The sequence below is a fragment of the Martes martes genome (assembly GCF_963455335.1).
Source record: "Martes martes genome assembly, chromosome: 15".
In the NCBI taxonomy this organism is placed as follows: domain Eukaryota; kingdom Metazoa; phylum Chordata; class Mammalia; order Carnivora; family Mustelidae; genus Martes; species Martes martes.
The window spans coordinates 3,831,558-3,855,652 of record NC_137903.1 but is presented as its reverse complement, the minus strand read 5'-3'; the positions used below and the strand labels follow the sequence as shown (position 1 = coordinate 3,855,652).

The 24,095-nt window shown below is 43.7% G+C and overlaps 2 protein-coding genes across 2 annotated transcripts; one reads left to right on the top strand and one right to left on the bottom strand.

Moving 5' to 3' along the window:
* Positions 1-8,679: 8,679 nt before the first annotated feature.
* On the bottom strand, positions 8,680-9,639 carry OR6K6 (olfactory receptor family 6 subfamily K member 6; the record flags this gene model as incomplete). Its single annotated transcript, XM_080824153.1, has 1 exon — positions 8,680-9,639. One exon carries the CDS (start codon positions 9,637-9,639, stop codon positions 8,680-8,682), a length of 960 nt encoding a protein of 319 aa, XP_080680279.1.
* A 10,334-nt stretch (positions 9,640-19,973) lies between these two features.
* LOC308355591 (olfactory receptor 6K3-like) lies at positions 19,974-20,924 on the top strand (the record flags this gene model as incomplete). The annotated part of the gene is made up of 1 exon (XM_080823909.1): positions 19,974-20,924. The coding sequence occupies one exon, from the start codon at positions 19,974-19,976 to the stop codon at positions 20,922-20,924; it is 951 nt and encodes a 316-aa protein (XP_080680035.1).
* Between the last annotated feature and the right edge of the window lie 3,171 nt (positions 20,925-24,095).

Genomic DNA, 24,095 nt, shown 5'->3' with positions numbered 1-24,095 from the left:
AGGTGGGCTGGGCAGGCCGCGGGGGAGGCTGACATATGGTGACGCTGGGGGTCTTCAGTCACCACCAATGAGAAATGGAGCCTTGAGAGCTTTTCTGCACAGGACGCAGAGCTGGGGCAAGGACGGTCTGGCTCCCAGTGCCAACACAAATGTTCTGTCTGCTGGAGCCACACACAGCTAGCGGCCAGACAGGAAGACGGTACAGTGCGGAGATTTTCAAATCTCAGATGTTTATATGGCACACATGGGATTTTTGTCAGCTCTGTGCCTTAACTACTATGAATGTACACACACACACACACACACACACACACAGTAAATTTGTTGTATATTTAATATACATGCATTTAGTCATATTCTAAACAATAATATTTGTGAAATAAATTTTAGGACAAAAAACAACTGGTTTTCCATGTATCAATTACCCCATGATTGTTTATGTATTAAAATGGAAAACACCAGCATAGTAGAGGAAAACATTCTAACAACATACATCTGGGTTTAGATCCTAGTTCATTCAGTTACTTATTAATTACACAATCTTTAGAAAGTAACTAAAAATCTCAGAGTCTTCATTTCACCATCTGTTAAAAATATTTTCTTGAAGGTTGTTTTGAGAATTAGTGTTAAGGTCTATACAGCACAGACAAAGTGTCTGGCATATAACTGATAGCTATATATATATATACACACACACACACACATACATACATATACATATGTATATGTATGTATGTGTGTGTATATATATATTGCTATCAGTTACATGTATATATATACACACATACATATATACATACATATATATGTATGTATATACATACATATACATATATATACACATACATATACATATATACATACATATATATGTATGTATGTGTGTGTGTGTGTGTGTGTATATATATTTCTGCCCCAAACCTCTCATTACACTGAGCCTTAGAACAATATCCAGGAAAATGCAATTATGCAAAAATTATGCAAAAAAAAATTCCCAGATACTGTTCCCTAGAGGAAAGGAGTATAGGAGCCAGAGGGCGTGTGCGAGAGCCGAGCCAGCTGGTGGCCCTAGGGTTCTGGCCAGTTGTGCGTGTCGGTCTTGGTGGTCTTGACATCCATTCCCAGTGAGAGGGCAGGAGTCAAGCCGGGATAAGATTACTCTTTACATTGGACTACTTCTTTATTCTGTTTTGAGCTAATTGTTTCCTTAAACATGTGAAAATATGTGAAAAATAATCCTATAGCTTACATATGAGAAATGTGGTGATTTCATTATTAACTGGTATTAGGGTTTATTATGCATCTAAATATCTACTATGAGTAGAGAATCAAACACTGGCTGTAAGAAAACTTGCAATTTTATAGAACTTTCTACGGAAATCCTCAAGTGTTTCTATCGCAACCCCCTTAAAGACACCCGTCCACCCACTCAGTCCAGTAAGCACGTGTTTATTCAGCTCTAACTGTGTCTGGTACCACATTAAGGCCTACATAAAAGGAAGAACACAATCAACTCTGTCCAGTTCCTGCCCTTAAGCTGGTTGGGAAGAATTGAGAATACAGATATCAACATTGTAATTAATTTATACTTAGTTACAACTAGTTAATAACAATTGTGGTAATTAGTTATAAAACACGTGCACACCTCTCTTCTGGAGGAAGTTACTCTGAAGCTGAAAACTAATGGATACATCAGAATCAGCTATTTTATGAAAGCAACGGTTGTTTGTATTTCATAAAATTGGAGATTTAAACTCAGGGAGATGGAACAACTTGTCAACACTACAGAGCAAGTCGGCCAGGGACTCTGATTAAGAAAACAAGAGCTTCAGCCTCCCAGCTGGGTCCCTCTTGTCTTTAAAAGGGCCATGGAAGCACAGAAAAAAGGAGAAACAAGATGAAAGTACCAGTTAAAACTGCTGATAGCTAGGTTATGGGTCTGGAAACAAGCAGACCATGGCAGCCAGGGCACTGGGATCTGAACACTTGCGGAGGACAACTCACAGAGTAAGAAAATTATTTGCTAACCCTGTATCTGGTAAGGGATTTACAGCTCTCATATGTAAAGCACTTTTACAGCTCAACAATAAAAAAGCAAATAACACAATTGAAAAATGAACAAAGGATCTGAGCAGACACTTATTCAAAGAAGATACGCAAGTGGCCAATAAGCACATGTAGAGATGGTCAGCATCATTAGTTGTTGGGGAAATGCAAATCAAGCCCATGGTGAGATTGCACTTCACACGCCATGGGATGGCTAGCATCACAGGGCCCAATACTCACATATGCCGGTGGTGGTGGTGGCAGGGAACCAGGACCCTATGTTTAATGCAAAACAATGCAGCCATTTTGGAAGACAGCCTGGCATTTCCTCAAAAGATTAAATGTAAGAGTTGTCACATGACCCAACAATTGTACTCCTAGGTGTATATCCAAGAGAAATGAAAGTATATGTCCATACAAATACTTGTACATGAGTATTGATGGCAGCATTACTCATCGTAGCTAAAACATAGAGAGCATCCAGAGGTCCACTGATGGAGAACCAAATGAACTAAACGTGTACCTACCCAAACGCTGGAGTATATTCATGCAGAACAAACAATGGGGTCCTCACACCTCCCACAGCATGGATGAAACTTGCAAGTATTGTTGTGCACGTAAGAAGGCAGACACACAAAAAAACCACGGACCCTGTGATGTCATTCATACACAATATCTGGAATAGAAAAATCTGTACAACAAAAACTGGATTAGTGGAGGAAGTGTGTGTGTGGGGGCACCTGGGTAGGGAGTGGGGACAGCCAAAGGATACAGTGTTTCTGATGAATCAGTGAATTCTATCCCTGAAAATAATAATGCACTATATGTTAACCAATTTGAATTTAAATCAAATCTAAAAAGAATGCTCTAAACTAAAAAAAAAAAAATGCAGAGTTTCTTTTTGAGTGTTTAAAAAGTTCTGAAGTTGACTGTGGGGGTGGTTGCAGGCATCTGTTAATATATTAAAAGCCATTCTATTGCACACTTTAAATGGGTGAACTGTATGGCTTGTCAACTGCATCTCAATAAAGCTGTTTTAAAAAGTAGGGTTGAAGTTCGGCTAACTTGATAAATATTTGCTTTAAAACTGACTGCAGTGCCCCGGCTGGAGTTTGATGGGAACTCAGGGCTTAACAGGTGCACGAACACAGTCTCATGGGAACGTGGCCACACTGTCCACCGGCTTGTCGACAGGACTTTGTTCTGGATGTCTCCACAGGGCAGATGCCTTGAAACATGATTTTTAGATTTAGGGAATCAGGAAAGAGAAAGACATGAAGTGGGGAAGGGGGAAGGGGTGCAGGGTGAGTGAGCATGAGAGAACTATTTTAAATTAAAAAAGACTTAGAAGACACAACAACCAAAGTCACATGCATCTTGATCCAGATAAACCAAATGTGAAAGGACATAAACTATGGGGTGGATGGAGGCCCTTGGCCACAGACCAAGTATCATGCCCTATTGAGAAATTATTGAATCTTTAGAATGTGAGAGTGTATTGTGGTTAGTGAAGAAAATATGTTTAGGAGGAAATGTCAACATCTTTGGGATTTATTTTAAGATATTTTTGGGGTACCTGGGTGACTCAGTTGGTTAAGTGTCTGTCTTTGGTTCAGGTCATGATCCCAGGGTCCTTGGATGGACCCCTGTGTCAGACTCCCAGCTCAGCAGGGAGCCTGCTTGTCCCTCTCTCTCTGCCTGTGGCTCTCCTGCCTGCACTCTCTCACTCTGTCTCTGCATCAAATAAATAAATAAAATCTTTAAAAAATATGTTTTTAAAAAAGAGATGAGGTAAAAATGACAATATTATATATTATTAGTTGAGATCTATGGGCTTAATATATTCTACACTTTCATGAATGTTCGCAAATATTGCATAATAAAACATTAAAAAAAAAAAGGCGCCTAAGTGGCTCAGCCCATTAAGCCTCTGACTCTTGATTTTTAGGCTCTGGTCATGATCTCAGGGTTGTGGGGCGGACTCCCATGGTAGGTTCCATGCTCAACGTGAGTCTGCTTGAGGTTCTCTCCCTCTCTCTCTGTCCCTCCCGCCACTTGCAGGTTCTCTTTCTCTTTCTATAATAATAATTAAATCTATCTTTAAAATAAATAAATAAGGAAAAAGGATAATTGTTAAAAGGAGAATTATTATCTGTATCTTCAAACTAGCAGAGAAAAAAGTTTGTAGTGAAAAATGTAAGACATTCTATCATTTCAACTAGAAAAAGAAAGGAAACAAAAATTTTGAGAGAAAAGAGGAAACACAAGTATTTTAGTAGAAACAGTTCCAAACCTATTTAGACCACAAAACATGTAAATGGTTAGGCTCACCTATTATAATAGAAAGATTATCTTACTAGATCTTTTTAATCCAGCTGTTTGCCGCTTATAAGAGAATCGATCTAAATGTACAAACAGAGACAAAGTGTGGAAGGAAAGATAGAGAAAATGTTTGGTGCATCAATATTAATAACAAAATAGAATTTATGACAAAGACATATTAGCAGCGATATTGAGAGGAACTCTTAAGATACGATAAGAAAAATTCCACCCCAAACATAACATTTTTATCTGGGTTACATCTAACAACATAGCTTCGAAGCATATAAAAAAATGATAAAAATATGGGAGGAAACTAAAACTTTTGACATCTCTCTGAAAGAAGGGAAAATAATTATACCAGGAAATAATAAGTAAGGGTATGGAAAAATTAAACTAAAGCTATATAATTAAGCTTTAGTTATATGTAACATACAAGTTATATACACAAATATAATATACAAGTTATATATATAATATATTGTTATAAAATTCTATGTGTACATGTGTGTATATAAATAAATAGGTCCCACATATCAAACATTTAGAGGAAATACACATACGTATGAAGCATTTATAGAGTTGTCATAGCATGTAAAGAAATTCCATTTTGAAATACAGATATCTTAGGGATGCCTGGGTGGCTCAGTGATTTAATCCTCTGCCTTCAGCTCAGGTCATGATCCTGGGGTGGTGGGATCAAGCCCCACATCGGGGTCTCTGCTTGGCGGGGAGCCTGTTTCCCCCCTCTCTCTGCCTGCCTCTCTGCCTACTTGTGATCTCTCTCTCTGTCAAATAAATAAATAAGATATTTTGAAAAAAGAAATACAGATATTTTAGTGACTACTTTCTCTGAACATAATGATTTTGGGTGGATGAAGGGGATGGGTTGGAAGGAGATTTTTTAAAGGAGAAAAATGCATCAAAACAACTGTTATCTTCATGATTATTATATTTGCCAAACATTGGTGTTGTTTAGTCCAAAGATGTAAGACACATGGAAGGAGATCTAGTGTAGCAAAACAAGGAATAAAACATTTATTTTTTTTCATAGAAAAAGTATGCATGCAGCTGAGGGATATCACCTGTTAAACTGACCCAAACCAGGGGTTTGCGTGGCCAGTCCACGTGCCTGAAGCAGGCTTGGTGCTTTTTTCCCTGGGGTTTCAACCCATGTTGGAGGGGATGAGACTCTCCTATCCCGGTCTCAGGGCAGCAGTGTTTCATCCCATGCTCTATGAATATCCCTTTCTTTTGCTAAGGGATTTAGTTTTAAGTCTGATCATTTTGCACTTCCAAAATCAAAAGAACTGTGTCTTATGAAAGATAGTAAATATCCAACACGGGGAAACACCTTATGTCTAAACAGGACTGACTGTTATCTACACGTGCAAGGAACTCTTCTGTTTTGTGCCAAAAATCATAGAACAATGATCATTTTTGGCCCTGTGAAACCTAGGGGATTCAGCATTTGCTACTGGGATCCCAAAAGCAGAAAGATTGAGGGGTATTCCCTGGAGTTGTACCACACGAGGATCCTGGAAGTAATTTTCAGCTCAGAATAATAATGAAAATCACAAAAGCATTAAATAATAATTAATATTTTAAAAATATTTTAGGCATGGAATTATCAGCTTAGCCTGGCCCCTTTGGATCCAGTCTCCACACAGACGACAGACTCTCCCTCCTGTGCCGCTCCTCCTTCTGCTCCCCTGGGCGGATACGGAACTGCCTGTCACTGTCACCAAGGCCCTTCTCTCGTTGCCTCTGCTCTTACAGGCATCGACCCACCCGTAAGACTAGTTGGTCCACAAGTCAAGAACAAAGCTTGGCTGGTTGGCAGCCCGTCGACAGAGCCCTGTGCCGAAGGCCATGGTGTTAAGGATGAGGGAACCTTCTTCCTGCTGTCTGTGTGCCCTTAATCCCATAGGAGGTGGGGGGGGGGGAGCAAGCAGGAAACCAGAGAGAAGCAGAAAGACAGAAATCAGGTCACGTCCAAACAAGAGCCTGTGTTGGTCCTGACACCAGTGGGAGTGATATCAGTGTGAGGGGTCTTCCTTGAAGCCTCAAGTAATTCTAAGTAATGTTGGGAAGCAGGGACAGCAAGGGCAAAAATAACCACTGCGAGCTTTAATCCCAAAGGTTAGGATGTCCTTGTGAAAAGAATCAATGTGCAGAGCTGAGGGAAAACACACAAGAAGGTGTGCATGCTAAGAGGTGTGTCACACAAATAGCACCTCTGGGAAGATTCAAAGGAAATAGAATCATGTAATGGCTAGGAACAATGAGTGCGCGGGGACCTTGCATTTTGTGCCGAGAAAACCAGCAAATTCAACGGACAATGACATTCTTATTAAGAGCCTCTAATGACTCACTAGACTCCCAGGTCCCCAACGGCCACACCACCGGTGTGATGGGCGCTAAGTGAATCCTTGGCCCCTAACACAGGACCTGACGTAGAATTGCTACTCAAACGTTTTTTCATGACTCGACCTTGAAATCTGGAGGAACAAACCCTTTCAGCACTTCCTGTGCAATAATTAGTGACCACGTTTCCTCACGAGCTTCTCCTGGGTTTCGCGACTGGTCTTACAATGACAGCTGCAGGAAGCGGGCACAGGTCTCGGTGACCAGGTCCCAGCTCTGGGAGCAGACGTGACTATGTTTCTGCCCTGGATTCCTAATCATGAACCCCGTGCCCTGGGACCAGTCATTGAAATTCTGTGCTTTGCATTTCTCATTCGGAACAATTGGGGCTAATATTGCTTCCGCAGGAGTGTTGTGAGTATAAATAAGACAGGACAGGTAAGGTACTCACCCTAAGCTCAGATGTTATTAAAAATGTCAACCCTTATAAATATCAAAGGGTCCCAGGGCTGGAGATGATCTTAGCGGCTGTCTAATGCAGCTGCTCTCCGCGCTGAGCCGTCCTCAGAAGGTTCGGTCAGCTTTCCAGAAATGCAGGTTCATGCATCGCTTCTCTTTCAGATTTTCTAACCCTTACGTTCGGGTGACCAGTTGGTTTGGGGGAGCCGCTGATCGGATCCAGCCGAAGGTTTTACAGATACAGAAACAGCACAATGTAGTGGCAAAGCAAGGTCTAAACTCTGGTCTGAACGAGAGTGTTTCTGGGATGCCACAGTCCCCCAGTGAGGGCTGGAAGCTCACGGAGGACGGAGTCAATGACTCCTACAGCTCATCGGAGACTGGCGGGTTTCATGAAATTTTGGGGGGAAAATGTTGGTATAATTTCATTTCTTTTCTTTTTTCTTTTAAAAATGACTTATTTATTTATTTGAGAGAGAAAGACAGAGAGCATGAGCAGAGGGGTGGGGCAGAGGGGAAGAATCCCCAGCGCACTCCCTGAGTACAGAGCCCGACGTGGGGCTCGATCTGGTGATCTGGTGAGGAAAAACAAGGGTTGGATGCCAAACTGACCGAGCGACCCAGGAGCCCGGGGTCTGATCTCATTTCTTGAACGCCAAATACATCAAACAAAAGTATGTATTTACTGAGGGCAGAGGGTGAAGTAGAGCCCTGAGGTCGGGACCGGCTCTGTCGCTCAGCTCCTATGGGACCTCAGGGACATCAGTAAACTTCTCTGGGCATCAGTTCTAACATGCCAATAATGGTGATTTCTGACCTAATCACTTTAGGATATTTTAAATTTAAAGATGATTCATCCAAGTGAGGATATTTCAGATGGCAGATTGCTAAAGAAGCTGAGAGGACTGTTTCCACTCCTCATTTGTATGTCCTCTACCGGGCTTCAAATTCTATCACGCCTGGTGTGTGTGATCAGGGCACAGAGGCTTACATGAGTTTATGGGTTAAATAAGCTAAAGATGGACATGGTTTCTCTTTAGCGTCAGGACATTTTTTATTCACGCAGGGTGCTGAGTAGCAGGGGATTCAGGAAGGGAGAGAGGACTGGGGACAACGTGACAGTAGCAGTTGTCAGAACTACTATGTTTTTCACGTCCCTTCCGTCCTGCTCTCTGGCCTCACCTGTGTGTGGCATGTGGGGCTGCAGAGGACAAGGGCAGGAGCCCAGCTGGGGGGCGAGGAGGAAGCTGTGCCGAGCAGCAGCAGGGCCCACGCGTGCTGCTTTGGCGACACAAACACAGCAGGGCGTCCACGCAAACGGGCCAGGGCATTGCCACCCACGACCTGGGCACGGCAGTTTTTGTTCTTGTGTGTGATAATAGGGCCAGCAGTACTGTATTTCTACGACAGAAATAGACTATACTCACGAACAAGTCAAGAAATGAGATGCTGAGCTTGGGGAGGTTTCTCCGAGCCCAGCCTCCGGATCTACCTCGGGACCCCGCCAGCCCTCCTCCCACGGCAGAGAAGCCTGCCGATAGCGTCTTTCATGTCCTTGTTTCTCAGGCTGTAGATGATGGGGTTGAGGAAGGGAGCGAGGATAACAAAGGTGACAGCGATCGCGGTGTCCCAGAACACGGAGTAGGAGGCTGAGAATCGCAGATACATGACAGACACGCTGCCAAAAAACAGCAGGAACACAGCCAGGTGGGCGGCACAGGTGGAGAAGGCCTTGTGGCGGCCCTCGGCCGAGGGCATCCCCAGAATCACCACGATGATCCGCACGTAGGACAGGGCGATGGCCAGGAAGGAGGCCAGGATCTCCACTGCATGGATGGCGTCCACAATGACCACCAGTGATGTGTCTGTGCAGGCCAAGCTCAGCACAGGGGCGAAGTCACAGAAGATCTGCTGGACCTGGTTGGGACCACAGAAAGGCAGGGTGGCGATCCACGCGATCTCAGGGAGCACAAGGAGGAAGCCACAGAGGCAGGACCCGGTGGTTAGCTGGACACAAAGCTTGGGGGTCATGATGGTCGGGTAACGGAGAGGGCTGCAGATAGCGACGTACCTGTCAACGGCCATTGCGGTCAGGACGCAGCCCTCCGTGATGCCCAGCGAGTGGAAGAAGTACATCTGCAGGAGACAGCCAGCCAGAGAGATGGTCTTCTGCTCACTGACGAGGCTGGAGAGCATCTTGGGGATGGTGGTCGTGGTGTACCAGATCTCCAGGAAAGACAGGGCACTGATGAAGAAGTACATGGGCGTGTGCAGGGTCGCGTCCAGCTGGACGGCCATGATTATCATCAGGTTCCCGGTTATGATAAATGCGTAGACGAGAAGCAGGGGGATGAAGAACAAGAGGCCGCCTTGATGCAGAGGTGGGAATACAGAGAAAAGGAACTCGGTCACCATAGTCTGATTCTCAGCGGTCACCAGCCGTGTCATCTGCGAGGGAGAAAGGAGACAAACTCCTTCAGTGGGAGTGGGGACCGCCCCTGAGGGACACCCCACTCCTTCCTGTGATCGGTTCCCTAAGCTGACTCTGGGGCCCCAGACAGGCCAGTGAGGAATATCTCAAAGTCGTATCTCCACACCAGAAACACCTGCAACGTTTGCTTTTGGACCCCTCAATGCATCTTTTATAAACATCTCCAACCGATGCCAAGGAAACACAAAGTGACACAGAGATTAATTCTCTGGAAATACTTTCTGGAGGCTCAGTCACTTCTTTAAGTTCTTGGTTCTTCCCCTCACTCTCTGCCCTCTGTGTTTAGCTTTAAAATGTGTACTTCCCCCCCGCCCCTTTTTTAAGATTTTTATTTACTTATGCGAGAGAGAGAGAGAGAGAGCATGTGTGTAAGAGCGCACAAGCAGGAGCGGAGCAGAGGGAGAGGGAGAAGCAGGCTTCCCACTGAGCAAGGAGCCCGATGCAGGGCTCGATCCCAGCACCCTGAGATCAGGACCTGAGCCGAAGGCAGACGCTGAACCCACTGAGCCACCCGGCGCCCCCAACATGTGTGCGTCGCTTTCTGTCTTTCACTCCTGTTCTTCACAGAGTGATTAAAAAAAGAAAAAATCCCGAGGTGCCGTCAGGAGCCCTGGGCTCACTGATTGCTCACGTGGCTCTCCCATCCTTTCTGGCCCTGATCCCTAGTCTGGGGCTGGCTGAACGGTTGTCTTCATCTCTGCCTTGTCTCTGTTCGTCTCATGGAGACACCTGTTTCTCCTCAGATCCTAAGTGCCCAGACGTCAGGAAATTCTCCCCCTCACACTCCTTTGCTTCTCCCCCTTCTCCTCTCTCCATGGTTGACAGTGACAGTTGCTCAGCCCAGGGGTCTCTCGACAACCACCTTGTCCCTCCTGGTCACTGAATGGTGGAGAAGCGTATCACCCCACGTTGCACATCCCACCTCTCCTAGGCTGCATCTAAGAGCCATCAAATAAAAAAATCCCTCCTAACCTCGCTATGGCTGTCTAGGGAAGGAACTGTCACAAAATCCAGCTGCAACGGAAATCAGACCAGCACCTACTTGTTAGAGGGAAGGCGACTGGACTTTTTGTGAGGCTAATTAAAGTTCGTGACAGTGATGTGCATTACCCCCCACCTTGACTATTTTAACATCTTTTACACTGGCTTCCTCACCTCCAACAAGTCATTCTGCAGGTGAATGTGCCTACGTATAGCTTTTCATGTCCCTGTTCTTTTCAAAACGACTCAAGGAGAAGCACCACGGATCTTAGCCCAAAACTCATTATCTTCTCTGATCTCGTTCCTATCAAATTTTAGAGACGGATATTGTTCTACACACTCATCAGCTCAGCCAAATAGGATGAATTTTCTGTGCTTCTAATTTGGCTTATGTCCTTCCTTCCTTTCGTCTTCTTGCTGTCTTCCTCTTGGAATCCTAGTTGCCAGGGTCCAGCAGACCCTCCCGTCATCCTGCAGCCCTCACTGATCTGCACGGCTGGAGGTGAGCCCTCTCTCCTCCGACCCGCACGCGTGCTGGGGATTGTCCGCTCTCACGATGTGGAACACATGTTTCCTACACTCTAAGTATTTGTGTATCAATGGTGTCCACCTCCGCAGGTGGACAGAAAGCTCCACAGAAGAATCATAAGGAATAAATAGTGAAGAGTTGCCTGGTGACGGTCATGCCACCAGACTTTACGTATTTCATCTCATTTATTTCTACCTGTGACAGAGAGATTATTACTGTTTTATAAGTGGAAAAATTGAGAACCAGAGGGGAGAAATAGCTTGTTCAAATCCACATTTCTGGGGTCTAAAATAAAACTGGAAGCCTGGTCTATAGGCTTTAAAATTCCACTATTATTATTTTTTTTTTGTTTATTTAAGTTCCACCATTGTGTTTTGTATCCTGGTGGGATATTTAGGTCAGGAGTCACCAATCATCCTGTCTGCTTCCTACTCTGAACACCACTTATCCTCAGTCTGTCCTGAGTGTGAAATCAGAGTGGAGGCATTTTCTGCTTGGTTTGGTGTTTTCAGGTCCCAAGCAGGCTAAAATAAATGCACTGTGGATTAGGAAAATGAATTCCTATAAAATGCCTCTTGCCTTAAGCCTTAATCCTGTAGGAAGGCTTTGGAGAGGAGGAAGCATCAGCGCTGGGCAGAAGGGCAGAGCCTGTGTGGGGACAGGCGGGGATGGGAGTGCTCCCCTGCGAAAGAAGCCACGTCTCCACCCTTTCTCCGCCTGAAGCACAGAGAATGATCGTGCTGAGTGGTCCTTATGGGGGCGTGGCTGGACAAAGCAGGAGGCTATGGGTTATAAGAAAAGGCAAGCACGTTCAGCACAAATTGGCTCATAAAAGGCAACAGAGTGTCTACTTCGTTGCCCTCGGCGAGGCCCTTCTCCCTGGGAGGACTGAGCCATTGCTCGTCGGTCACATCTTTGTTCAGTTAACACTCACATACTGATTGATTGGCCCTCTCCCTGTGCCAGTCACTGCTCTAGGTTCCAGGGCTATGTGAAGGTGGATAAAACATTCTTGCCCCTGAAACATGTAAAGAACACTTTTAAGATTCCTAGAATGACAGATAATTAGCTGTGCCCAAAGAGCTCACCCTACAAATATTTGTTGTATAGTACAGTAAAAAGAGACTCGAATTAGATTTTACTCTGGGATGCCTGGGGGCTCAGTTGTTAAGTGTCTGTCTTCGGATCAGGTGGTGATCCCAGGGTCCGGGGATTGAACCCCGTATTGGGCTCCCTGCTCAGTGGGAAGCCTGCTTCTCCCTCTCCCACTCCCACTCCCCCTGCTTCTGCTCTCTATTTAGCTCTCTCTCTCTCTGTCAAACAAATAAATAAAATCTTAAAAAAAAAAAAAAAGATTTTACTCCTGGGGAAGGGAAGCAGTAAATTTCTCTGTGACTCCCCAAGAATTCTTAACTCTTTGGGCTTCCACAAAATTTTAGTGTTGGGAAGACCTTCACCGGTTAGTTGCACTATGTTTCTTCTAATGGCTCTTCTAAAGTTCATGTCTCAATATTTTTAAATTTTTCAGTCATGTAATCAAGTTCTAAAATTATGAAGTCTTAGCCCATGCATTGAGGAAACTTTACCCAGAAAACGAGGACTGGGTCTGGAGGAGTTAAGGATACAAGGAAAGTAGAGGGCAGCAAAAGCAGGAGGAGAGGCCGGGAGCCGTAGGAGGACTTCCTCTCAACAGTCTCTCATACTGACCTTGCCTGAGACCACGGCGACATTCCTCAGAGTCTCTGCAGGGACCAGCCCCTCTGCCAGTTTGCCGACAAGGATATTGATGTCTTAGAAGGCTCTTTGGGGAATTTCTTGAGTGGAAAAGTCCTTTCCTGGGACTTTCTCTTAGGTGATGCTGGATCTCAAGGAAAGGGGTGAATTGTGCTCTCCTCTCTGAGGGATAAATTAGGGGAAAAGTGTCACATAGTGATTAAATATTCCCCAGGGTCAAGTCCCAAAGGCCTCCCTGTAGCCAAATAACCTTGGCTGTCCCAGGGAGCATAGAGGTGGGCCCTGGGGCGGGGAAGCCATGGGTGTCAAAACAGACCTGTCGGGACCACGCTGCTCCGGAAACACTCAGGAAAGGAACACTCGGGGAGCACTGCCTGGTTCTCAACCGTCCACTCAACTTCCACTTGCCTTCCGTTCCTTCTGCTGCTCTAGAAACGATGACGATGATGATGCTAGTCAGTCATTTTGAATGTCAACAAAACAAGCCACTATAAAGGACACTTACACATAAATGCAGTACTTTATTAACTGGTTGGGAGACAACCAACACCTCAGTGAATGGGCTGATACGATGTCTTATGAATAGAATGTTTCAGTTACAGAAAGATGCCAAATCGACACAAATCTATTGCTTCAATGCAACTTCTATCAAAATTCCCTTTGGGGAGTGGAGTGTGTCAAGGTGAGGGACAAGACATATTTTGAAGGAGCAGAGTAAAATGGTGAGGCTTGTCCTACTGTCCATCAGAGGTTATGACAGAGCAGAGGAACGAGCTAATGGAAGTCAGAAGCAGACAGCCCCAGCGCGGAGCTTTGACGGTGGCCGAACCGGAACAGCAGAACGCGGGGGGACGATGGGCAGAACGGGCACATTGAGTCTGTGGAGAAAGGGCTGATTGTCCCTTTCTGACGGTCCCAGAACCTCTATTTAAGCATATGAGAAACATCAAAGAAAATTTGTCCTGACCTCATTACATTCCCACAATTCCACAGATAGCATGAAAGTCAACTTTAATACTTTATTTTTTTAAACATTTTATTTTTAAGTTATCTCTACACCCAGGATGGGGCTCAAACTCACAAGCCTGAGGACCAAGAGTGCCATGCTCTACCAACCGAGTCAGCCAGGCTCCCCCTATTTTTTTCCCAAACATTTTATTCTTAAAATTGTAACACTTTAAAATAAAATTTTGGAGGGCATTTTTTAATCACTTCAAATAGGAAAGAGATCTTAAACAATTCAAGAGAAATAAAAACAATAAAGGAAAAGACCATTAAATTCAGGTATATTAGTATTTCCATTTACCAAATGGTACGATAAAGAAAGTAAAAAGACAAACCACACACTAGGAGTCTGTATTTATAAATTATATAACTGAAAACAAATATTACTCAGAATATATAAAGAGCTCCTGTAAATTAAAAAGAAAATGATTTTCAAAACCAGGTGAAAAAAATCTGTACACACATACACATAATATATGCACCAAACACACCTGTGCACTCAGCCTCCCTGATTAGCAGGGAGATGCAAATTGAAACAATAACGTATTACTTACACATACAACCAAACAGCAAAAAATGTGACCACTTACAATGTTAGAAGAGACGTGCAACAGTAGACATCCATGCTTTGTTGACAGGATACAGACCTTAAAAAACAACTTGGAAGTCTCTCCTAGAGCTGAAGACGCGAATGCTCCATAACACAAAATGTTCATGCCTAATGAATGATTAATTTGTGTCACATTAATACGAGATGAAAGCGATTTTCTTTCAAAGCAGCAGATAGATGCATGGACATGAATGAATCTCAAGAATATGTTGAGTGAATGAGCAAGTTGTCCAATCATACCTAAATTATAATTCGATTTACATAGAGTTAAATAGGCAAAACCAGACACTATGCTATTCTTGGAAGCCAACCTACGTGCTTAACAGAATAATGGACACGACATGCAGGTCAGTGGTGATGGGCCATATGGGGGAAAGGACTGGACTGAGGAGGAGCAGTTAGTTTTTGATATTTTATTTCTTCACTGGGGTTATGGGTCCATGTCCGTAGAGAGACGTAGGATGACTGGAAAAGCAACATCCCCGGCCGAGATGACGTCAGGCCAGAGTTTCAGGGCGCGTGGGGAGCCATGACGTCAGAGCTGCAGGGCGCGTGGGGAGCCATGACGTGAGAGTTTCAGGGCGCGTGGGGAGCCATGACGTCAGAGTTTCAGGGCGCGTGGGGAGCCATGACGTCAGAGCTGCAGAGCGCGTGGGGAGCCATGACGTCAGAGCTGCAGGGCGCGTGGGGAACCATGTGTCCTCGCTGGGAAGCTGCTCTCAGGGAGGCCAGAGTGGAGCAGGGAAGCACGAGAGAGATTGCAGACCAGCCCACTGGCTCACTATCTCCTTCTTAAAATTAGTTAATTCACTCTTTCATCCAATTATTTATTTAATCATGTATCCATTTCTCAAATGCTTTTCAAGGGTCTGTTTTAAAATGCTAGCTTTTTACATTCATTTGGTGAATGAAGGAATGATTTTGTTATAATTAATGGGGGACACCTTAATAAGGTGGTTTCTATTGCAAAGAGCATGTGCCACAAGTGCTTAATTAACACTGCATTGTATAAAAATAAAGTAAAATAGGGACGCCTGGGTGGCTCAGTTGGTTAAGCGGCTGCCTTCGGCTCAGGTCATGATCCCAGCGTCCTGGGATCGAGTCCCACATCGGGCTCCTTGCTCGGCGGGGAGCCTGATTCTCCCTCTGCCTCTGCCTGCCACTCTGTCTGCCTGTGCTCGCTCGCTCTCTCTCTCTCTCTGACAAATAAATAAAATATAAAAAAAAATTCCTTCTTAAAAAAAAATAAAGTAAAATAGGGGCGCTTGGGTGCTCAGTAGTTAAGCATCTGCCTTCGGCTCAGGTCATGATCCCATGGTCTTGGGATCCGGCCCCATATGGAGCTCTCTGCTGGATGGGAAACCTGCTTCTCCCTCTCCCACTCCCCCTGCTTGTGTTTCTTCTTTCTCTGTGTCTCTCTCTGTCAAATAAATAAATAAAATCTTTAAAAATAAAATAAAATAAAGCACCACCTTCTTAAAAACTAGTCATTGAGTCAGTGGAGTCTGTGCCACTATGTGTATCTGTTTCCTATCAGGATTTTGTTTTGTTTTGTTGTTGTTGTTGTTTTTAACCCAAATCCATTTTTAAATTGTTTCCTTTTTATATCCATTGCTACCAGACCATTCAAAATTTAACATTTCATGCCTGTTTTATATCTCGTTTTGTAAAAGGATAAAAACCATCTTGTGATTGCTCACCTGGAAGTTAATTTTAGGGTCAAGATTTATTTTAAAAAAAGGAGAGAAGGAAGGAAGGAAGGAAAGAAAGAAAGAAAGAAAGAAAGAAAGAAAGAAAGAGGGATGGAGGGAGAGGCAAGAAGGAAGGGAGGGAGGAAGGGGGAAAGGAGGGAGGGAGGCAGGAATAAATCTTCCTGATTGTACCCCCCACTCATTACGTGGGGGGCTTGTTGTGCCCCAGGTCTTTCCAAGGCTAGCTTGTATGTGCTCATTCATACATCCTTTCTGGGGCAAGAAAGCCTGTCCTCAAACCCTTTCCTTTCTAGCTCCTTGGGGAAACCCACCACGGGGACCACCAAAACATGTGACACATCGTGGATGGGGGCCCCTCATTCCTGCCACTACTGCTAATGGCTGTGACCCCTGGACCCCTCTGAGAAGTTCTGTGGAGCCGTGCTGGGAGCTGCTGACAGTGCCTTCGGTGATGCGCCTCAGAGTTGCTGTATGCCCCTGAACTGCAGTTTCATTGCAAAGTGGAGGAAACCTTCTGCCTTCAAACCGCATTTTGTTAGCTCGACTCCTCTTGTTTCTTATCCTTCCTCTGTCTCTGCAGATACTCAATACAGGACCAATTTTCTCACCCCTTGAACAGAAGAGAAAACCATGTGTCTCTTTCCATCTGAGGTCTAGCCTGACTCACAGAGCTGGCTTCCTGAAGGTGGGGCCGCCTTGCGAAGGCAAGCATGGCAACAAGTGTTCCCTAATTAACCCTATGGGACGTGGAGTTGCCTTCCCAGGGACTGGGCAGAACCGTCCTAAAGAAACCCTTTCTCCCATCGGATGATTCCCTGAGACACCGAGCGTCGTGGTTCCTCTTATAACAGTCCTGTTTTTTGGACTGCAGAACAACGGAGAGGAAGATGTTTGGGGAACAGAGGTGGCCCCCTAGGTTCTAAAAGAGGTGGCTATGGGACGAGGGGTGGGCTCTGTTCTTTGGTGGGAGCATGGGTGGCATTTTTGGTTATATATTGGGGAAGACTGCCACAGGACCCCAATTCTTTTTTGGTTGGTTTTCAGTGAAGACCTGTGGAAACTTCGCTGAGGTTTTGCAGACACATGAGGTGGGGGAAAGACCATGGCTCAGGGATAAGGCGGTTGGTGGCTTTGTGTCCCAGGACTACTGACGGCTATACCAAACAGCTATTACATTTTGTCTGAGCAATTAGCTCTATGCGTCTTTTCATCTCCACTGATTTCTGGGTTAAATTCTGTTGTAGGATGCTTGCATCTTGTTCAGTCTAGTCAGAAAATGCTCTTAAGATAAAGCAATGCTGTGGCAATGGTGGAGCTTGCTAGTTGAGATTCCGGGCTCAATTCTGGATTCTTCCAGAAAATATATGGGTCCAGTTTGATACGGCTCAGGGCCCAAGTATCTACTTGAAATTGCCTTCCTATGTGTATATTCTTTCCTTCTGAGAGACACAAGTTTCTGAAGACCTGCCATTTTTTTCCTTTCCTGAGTTTTTATTTCCTAATTCCTAAAAGTACTGGCCACTGAGCACACTGCTAATTTCCCTATTTATCTCCCGACTGCCTCTGGAAGAAACAGGAACGTTAGAATGGTGTTAACTTCTGTCATGTGAGGAAATCAGACAGGCGGTAATAGAACCAAGAGATATTGGGATGTCGACATGATTGAAAAATCTCATATACAGTCATATTATTTATCATGTTACGAAGTTCGGGTTTTGTTTGGAAGCCTGTGCAATCCACTTCTAGGTCTGTTTTCCGACATAGTGCTGACAGCTTTGTATTTAAGAAAGATTATTCCAGAAACTGGGTGGAGGGTAAATCAGGACAAATCAAGTTTAAAAACGATGAGTTTAGGTAAGAGTAATTAAGGCAAGAAACCATCAGGGCATACATTATGTTTTCTTGTCAGTCTATTTTTTTAGGTAGAAGTTTTCCTAAAGAAAAACAAAGAGAAATTTTGTCTCATATTTCTCCTGTTTGAACACAGATGTAGTAGTCTAACGTATTGATAAAAAGCAAGAACAAAAAAAATTAAAAATACGTGGTTGTCATATACCAAGCTGAGTTTCTGTTTGTTTAAATCCTCTGATATTCTGGTTTCAAAAGAATTTTATCTACTTTTTATATCTTTTGCCAGTTCACAATTGTCTGACTCTTTTGGTTGATATCAGTAGCTTTCTCCATTCATGTATTTTAATTTTAAAAAATTGAGATATAATTGGCATTTAACACTGCGTAAGTTTGAAGTGCGCCTGTGGACCAGCTGGGCTTGTATATTGCAGTGTGGTTCCTGTCACACGGATGTGGAGGTCCGTCTCCAACAATGTCACCCCTAGGTGGTTTCCTACAGTGGAGGCAGGTCTCAGAATTCAGCCTCATGTGCAAACCGTTTATGAGTGAGCAGACACAGAGGACATCATCACAGCTGTTTGCAGAAGCTCATGCAAATCCCAAGGAGATCAGGTGCTGGGCATCAGGTGATGCACACCCCATTTAGGGGGAGCACAGGAACAAATGAGTCATGGACCTACTGTGCCTGCCAAGCATTAGAAGTGGCTTGGCTCACTTTTATTTGATCACTTTAGGGGAGGAATTCGAATGTTCTGTATGCCATTGGTTCTCAAGTGGGGCAACTTTACTCCCTCCTCCCCCTGCAGCGACATTTGGCACTTCGACAGACATTCTGGTGATCATGACTGGGTCTGTGCCACTGATCCCTCTGTAGGTAGAGGTCAGCATTGCTGCTAAATATCCTACAATGGACAGGAAAGCTTCTCACTTTCATTCCCACCCCCAGCAAAGAATTACCTGGTCCCAATGTCAGTTTCTGGAGAAGACCTGCTCAGTGCTCCTTGGTGAACCTGATGGTGTGGTTACAGCTGTGGATACTTGAAGCTCTTGCCGAACCTGCTGTTGGGTAGAGACTGCTGCTGGGTATTTCAAATGTCGCCGAACCATGCCTAGGGGTTGATTTCTAGATTTGTCTACTTCAACTATTAACTACTCCTCTTTGGTATAGGTTAAGATGAATTTGCACACACAGCTCTATCACATGGCTCTAAGCTGTTATATTTTAATGCAGATTAAATATAGTATGATATTTGGCTTTATCTTTTTGCTCCTTGGTTGATAAGGATTCTGATCAAGGGAAGCCTGTACCAGTACTTCTGTGTGTAAGACACCCACTTTAAATTGTCTTATTCTTACCCACAGAGGGTATCATTTTTTCACAACTCATTTTGTGCCTCTAACATCTCATCTCAAACAGTAAAAATGCCTACCTACCTAAGTTGTTTCTAATTTACTATTATAATAAATATTCCAATGAATCTTTATACATAATGTTTGAATATTCAAAATATTTTCCCTATGGTATACGGTGAAAGGCAGGTTGTAAACAGTCTCCAAAGTCGCAATAAAAACGGCCAAAATGCCACTTGGAAGAATTTGTACCAACTTAAAGGTCCAAAGAGCAAAATTATTTGCTTAGCCAACCGAATAGGTGATAATGTAAGATATAATTACTGATAAGTATTTGCAAGTTAGACAGGATCACTCTATAGTTTGCAAAGCAACCCACATGTATGTTTTACTTAATGAACCTCATGTCAAGGCAGTTGAGCTGCGTGAAAAGAAAGGTTCTGTTTGTTACTTGAATGCAGGCAGGGTTCTGACTGTCTGTATTTGATTCCTCAGCAGACAAGCAAACCTGCTGGAGGCATGGGTCCGAAGAACCAGACAGTGGTGGCCGAGTTCTATTTCTCTGATTTCCCTCCATTTCAGAGCGGCAGCCTCTTACTTTTTGTCCCCCTGCTGTTTATTTACCTGTTCATTATTGTTGGAAATTTCACGATCTTCTGTGCTATCCGGTTGGATACACGTCTCCACAATCCCATGTACGATTTCATCGGCATGTTCTCCTTCCTGGAGATCTGGTACACCACAGTGACCATCCCCAAGATGCTCTCCAACCTGGTCAGTGAACAGAAGACCATCTCTTTCGTTGGCTGCCTCCTGCAGATGTATTTTTTCCACTCGCTCGGAGTCACAGAAGCCCTGGTCCTCACCGCGATGGCCATCCACAGGTACGTGGCCATCTGCAACCCCCTGCGCTACGCAGTCATCATGACCCCTCGGCTGTGCCTCCGGCTCTCCACCAGCTCTTGCCTCTTTGGCTTCCTTATGCTGCTGCCAGAGACGGTGTGGATTTCCACTCTTCCCTTCTGCGGCCCCAACCAAATCCATCAACTCTTCTGTGACTTTGAACCCGTGCTGCGCTTGGCCTGTGCAGACACGTCCGTGATTCTGGTTGAAGACGTGATCCATGCTATTTCCATCCTGACGTCTGTGTCTATCATCAGCCTTTCATATTTGAGAATCATTGCCGTGATCCTGAGGATTCCTTCGGGAGATAGCCGTCAGAAGGCGTTCTCCACCTGTGCGGCCCACATTACTATTTTCTTGCTGTTTTTTGGTAGCGTGGGCCTCATGTACCTGCGTTTCTCTGTCACATTCCCACCTCTACTGGACAAGGCCACTGCCCTAATGTTTGCTGTCCTCGCCCCACTTTTCAACCCAATAATCTACAGTCTGAGGAACAAGGACATGAAAGATGCCATCAGGAGAGTTCTCTGTTTTCAGGAAAGGTCCAATGTCTCCGGTAGCCTGTGAGAGTTCACGCACATCTGTTCAAAGAAATATCTCTGTAAGTTTAACATGCTAACAGATCGGTTCCTGAAATTACCTTCTACACTTTTCACGCTGCTGTTTGGGTATTTTTTTCCCAACTTTCTAAACTAAGAACTACTGTTTGATCTGATGGGAGAGCTCTTCTGTGATTCACCCATCTTGGTATCATTTATAGATCATGATGTGGACTTTCCCCCTTTGTAGCTCCATGCAGGATGGTATTACCTTCTGCAAACCAATGGAGACCACCAGGCTGAACAATAATCACACTTACTTCTCACACATCGAAACACTCCTTCCCTGCTCTCCCATTCTATATTCACAATACTCTTGTATTAGTTTTTTTTTTTTTCAATTAAAAAAATTAACAAGCTGTGCATCAGTGAGATGGTTTCAGCCTTCACAAGGAGCTCTGATTCCTAATACTCAGCCTAGATTGTGGCCTGACACATGACAGCGACAAAGCAGCACATACAGCTACTGGCTTTGTGACGTCTGTGTCATCCTGCTGTCATCAACACCTTTGTGGTTATGTTTCATATTGTCTTAAAAATTCCAGAGCAGACGCTCTTGGAAACTTAAAGATTAAATAGATGAAATATATAGGCTTGGGATCGAAGCAAAAACATGTAAGTTATGTAAAGATATATGCATGCTCATTTTTAAAATTAACATCACTATATTAAAATGCTGTATTGTGTTAGGTTGTATTAAAGTGCCACACCAGTCTCACCTTGGTGTCTCTCTTCTTCTTGCTTTTTTGCTCCAGATTGTTTCTCCCTGGCTCCTTCTCTGCCTTGGAGCCTACACTTAAAAAATCTATCCACATTCTATCCTCTGGGTCAAAGGTCTCTGCCTTCCTCTCAAACTACACTAGTAGTCTTGGGGGCTGAGTAAAATATCTCTAGAAAAAGAAATGTTGGCTCAGCTCCCATGGGAAACAAACCAACAACACAGGGGAATAGTCGATGGCTTCATAGAGTAAGAACTCAGCCAGAAGGTGAGGGTAGAAGAGAGAGGTGTCCAGAATGGAAATATCAATAGTATAGGACCCAAGAAACAAGTCTCAGTCAGCTCTGGCCAGGCAGCTGGATAAATTCTTGGATCCATTTGGGAGTGTTGCCTTGGAAGAAGGGCTAGCTGGATCCTGGGGGACCTGGCAGCATCTTTTATCCCCTCACTCCCGAAAACACAGATCCTCTCCTATATTTTTATGAGCTTTTTGAAACTTAAGAAAGACAATTTCTGTGTGAAGAAAATTATACTGAAGTTTCTTTGGTTATGAAAGGAAGCTAAATTTATTTGACGTAAATATTAAGAAATCTAGTTCTTTGATATTTGAATTCATGCTTAAAAATCTTAATATTCCATATATAAATCTATAGATTTTCATCATTTTCTATTAAAGATGTTTAACAAATATTTGGTCTGATTTATAAGCTTGGCAATTAAATGCTTTTAAACTACATTTGAATATGATATACACTATTTTGTTTTTAAGCATCTCAATTTTGACTTAATAGTCTCCACAGGTTTTACAAACAGCCTCTGTAATATAAAGAGAAGAAATAAAAATTATAAATATGGCTAATCCCAAATCCTTTCAAATGTTTCCATACTGTGATAGACATGGTAAAATTTCAGTTTTAAATAACAAACCGAAAATTTTGAATTTTATTAGCTATGAATTTTATCTCAATGAAGTTGATTTTTAAAAAAGTATAAATTAGGGTGCCTGGGTGGCTCAGTTGGTTGAGCAACTGCCTTCGGCTCAGGTCATGATCCTAGAGTCCCAGGATCAAGTCCCACATCGGGCTCCCAGCTCCACGGGGAGTCTGCTTCTCTCTCTGACCTTCTCCTCTCTCATGCTCTCTCTCACTGTCTCTCTCTCAAATAAATAAAGTCTTTTTTAAAAAAAGTATAAATTATTTGCCGCATTACAAATTTAAAATTGGAATTACAAGTTAGATTTGGTGTTCTAAAAGATCAAACTGTCTTAAATAATGGGAATACATAAAATATAAACATATATAAATTCCTTAGAGTGAAATACAAATAATAGGTTTTGATTCTATTACCTATTTCTGTAGTTAGCTCTAAAATCTTGCTGAGTTTAAAAGATGCTAAACCACTGCAGAAGTTATTATGTGACCTATTTCTGGAACAAATAATTTACTGAGGCTACTAAGTCAAGCACTGTTTCTGGTGCTTGGGCTACAATTGAGAAAAATTCCCTGCCTTTATGTAGCTAACACTATGTTGAGGGGAGATATTGTTTAAAATACATATTCACGATAAACCAGAAAACTAACAAATTATATGAAACTGTGTTCTGTGGAAAATAGAAGAGAAAATCTTTCAGCAAAAGAGGGTCTGGGGTGAGTAAGGAGATCACAATTTTAAGTTGAGTGGTCGTGTTGGACCTCACTTAGAAGGTCACATTTGGACAAGGACTTAGTCCTGGCAGCATCATCTTTTGCTACAGAGAAAAACACCCCCAAAATTAGCGACTTGAGACGGCAACTATTTGTGGGTTGACAAGTTAGGCTGGAACCAAAGAGGTGATTCTTCTTGTCCTGGTCCGTTCGTGTCTCCAGGGTCCACAGCTGGCTGAACCAGGGTGGCAGTAGCTAAGACAGCTGTGCTCTCTTCCCTCTGTCACTTCCCCTTCCACAGGCTGGTCTGTGTTGTTCAATGGGCGTTGACACTAAGTATCTAGCCTCAGCACTAGGCTCAGAACTGGCACATGATGTCTTGCATGACGTCTTGCATGACGTCTTGCATGACACATGACATCTGTTGCATTCAGAGGCTAAATCATATCACAAGAGGGACTCAGAGGAGGGAGTGAGACTTCACCTCTTGATGGTAAAAGCTGTCAAATCACCTTGAAAGGGTTTCGGATGCAGAGAGGCGTTAGGATTGTGCCATTTCCTTTCCAATATAGAGATTATTGGTGTCCTCACATTGTGCCGAAATCTTCAACGGAACCACGGGAACTAAACATGTATATGGGCTCAAAGAGTTGGGTAATGAGCGGCCTGTATTTGGAACTGGTGGTAAAGGAGTATCTTCAGCAAAGTAAACAAAACTTTCATAGCCCTGCCTCTAACATAGTCAACAAAGTTATTGCAATGGAAATTGTGTGTCAGG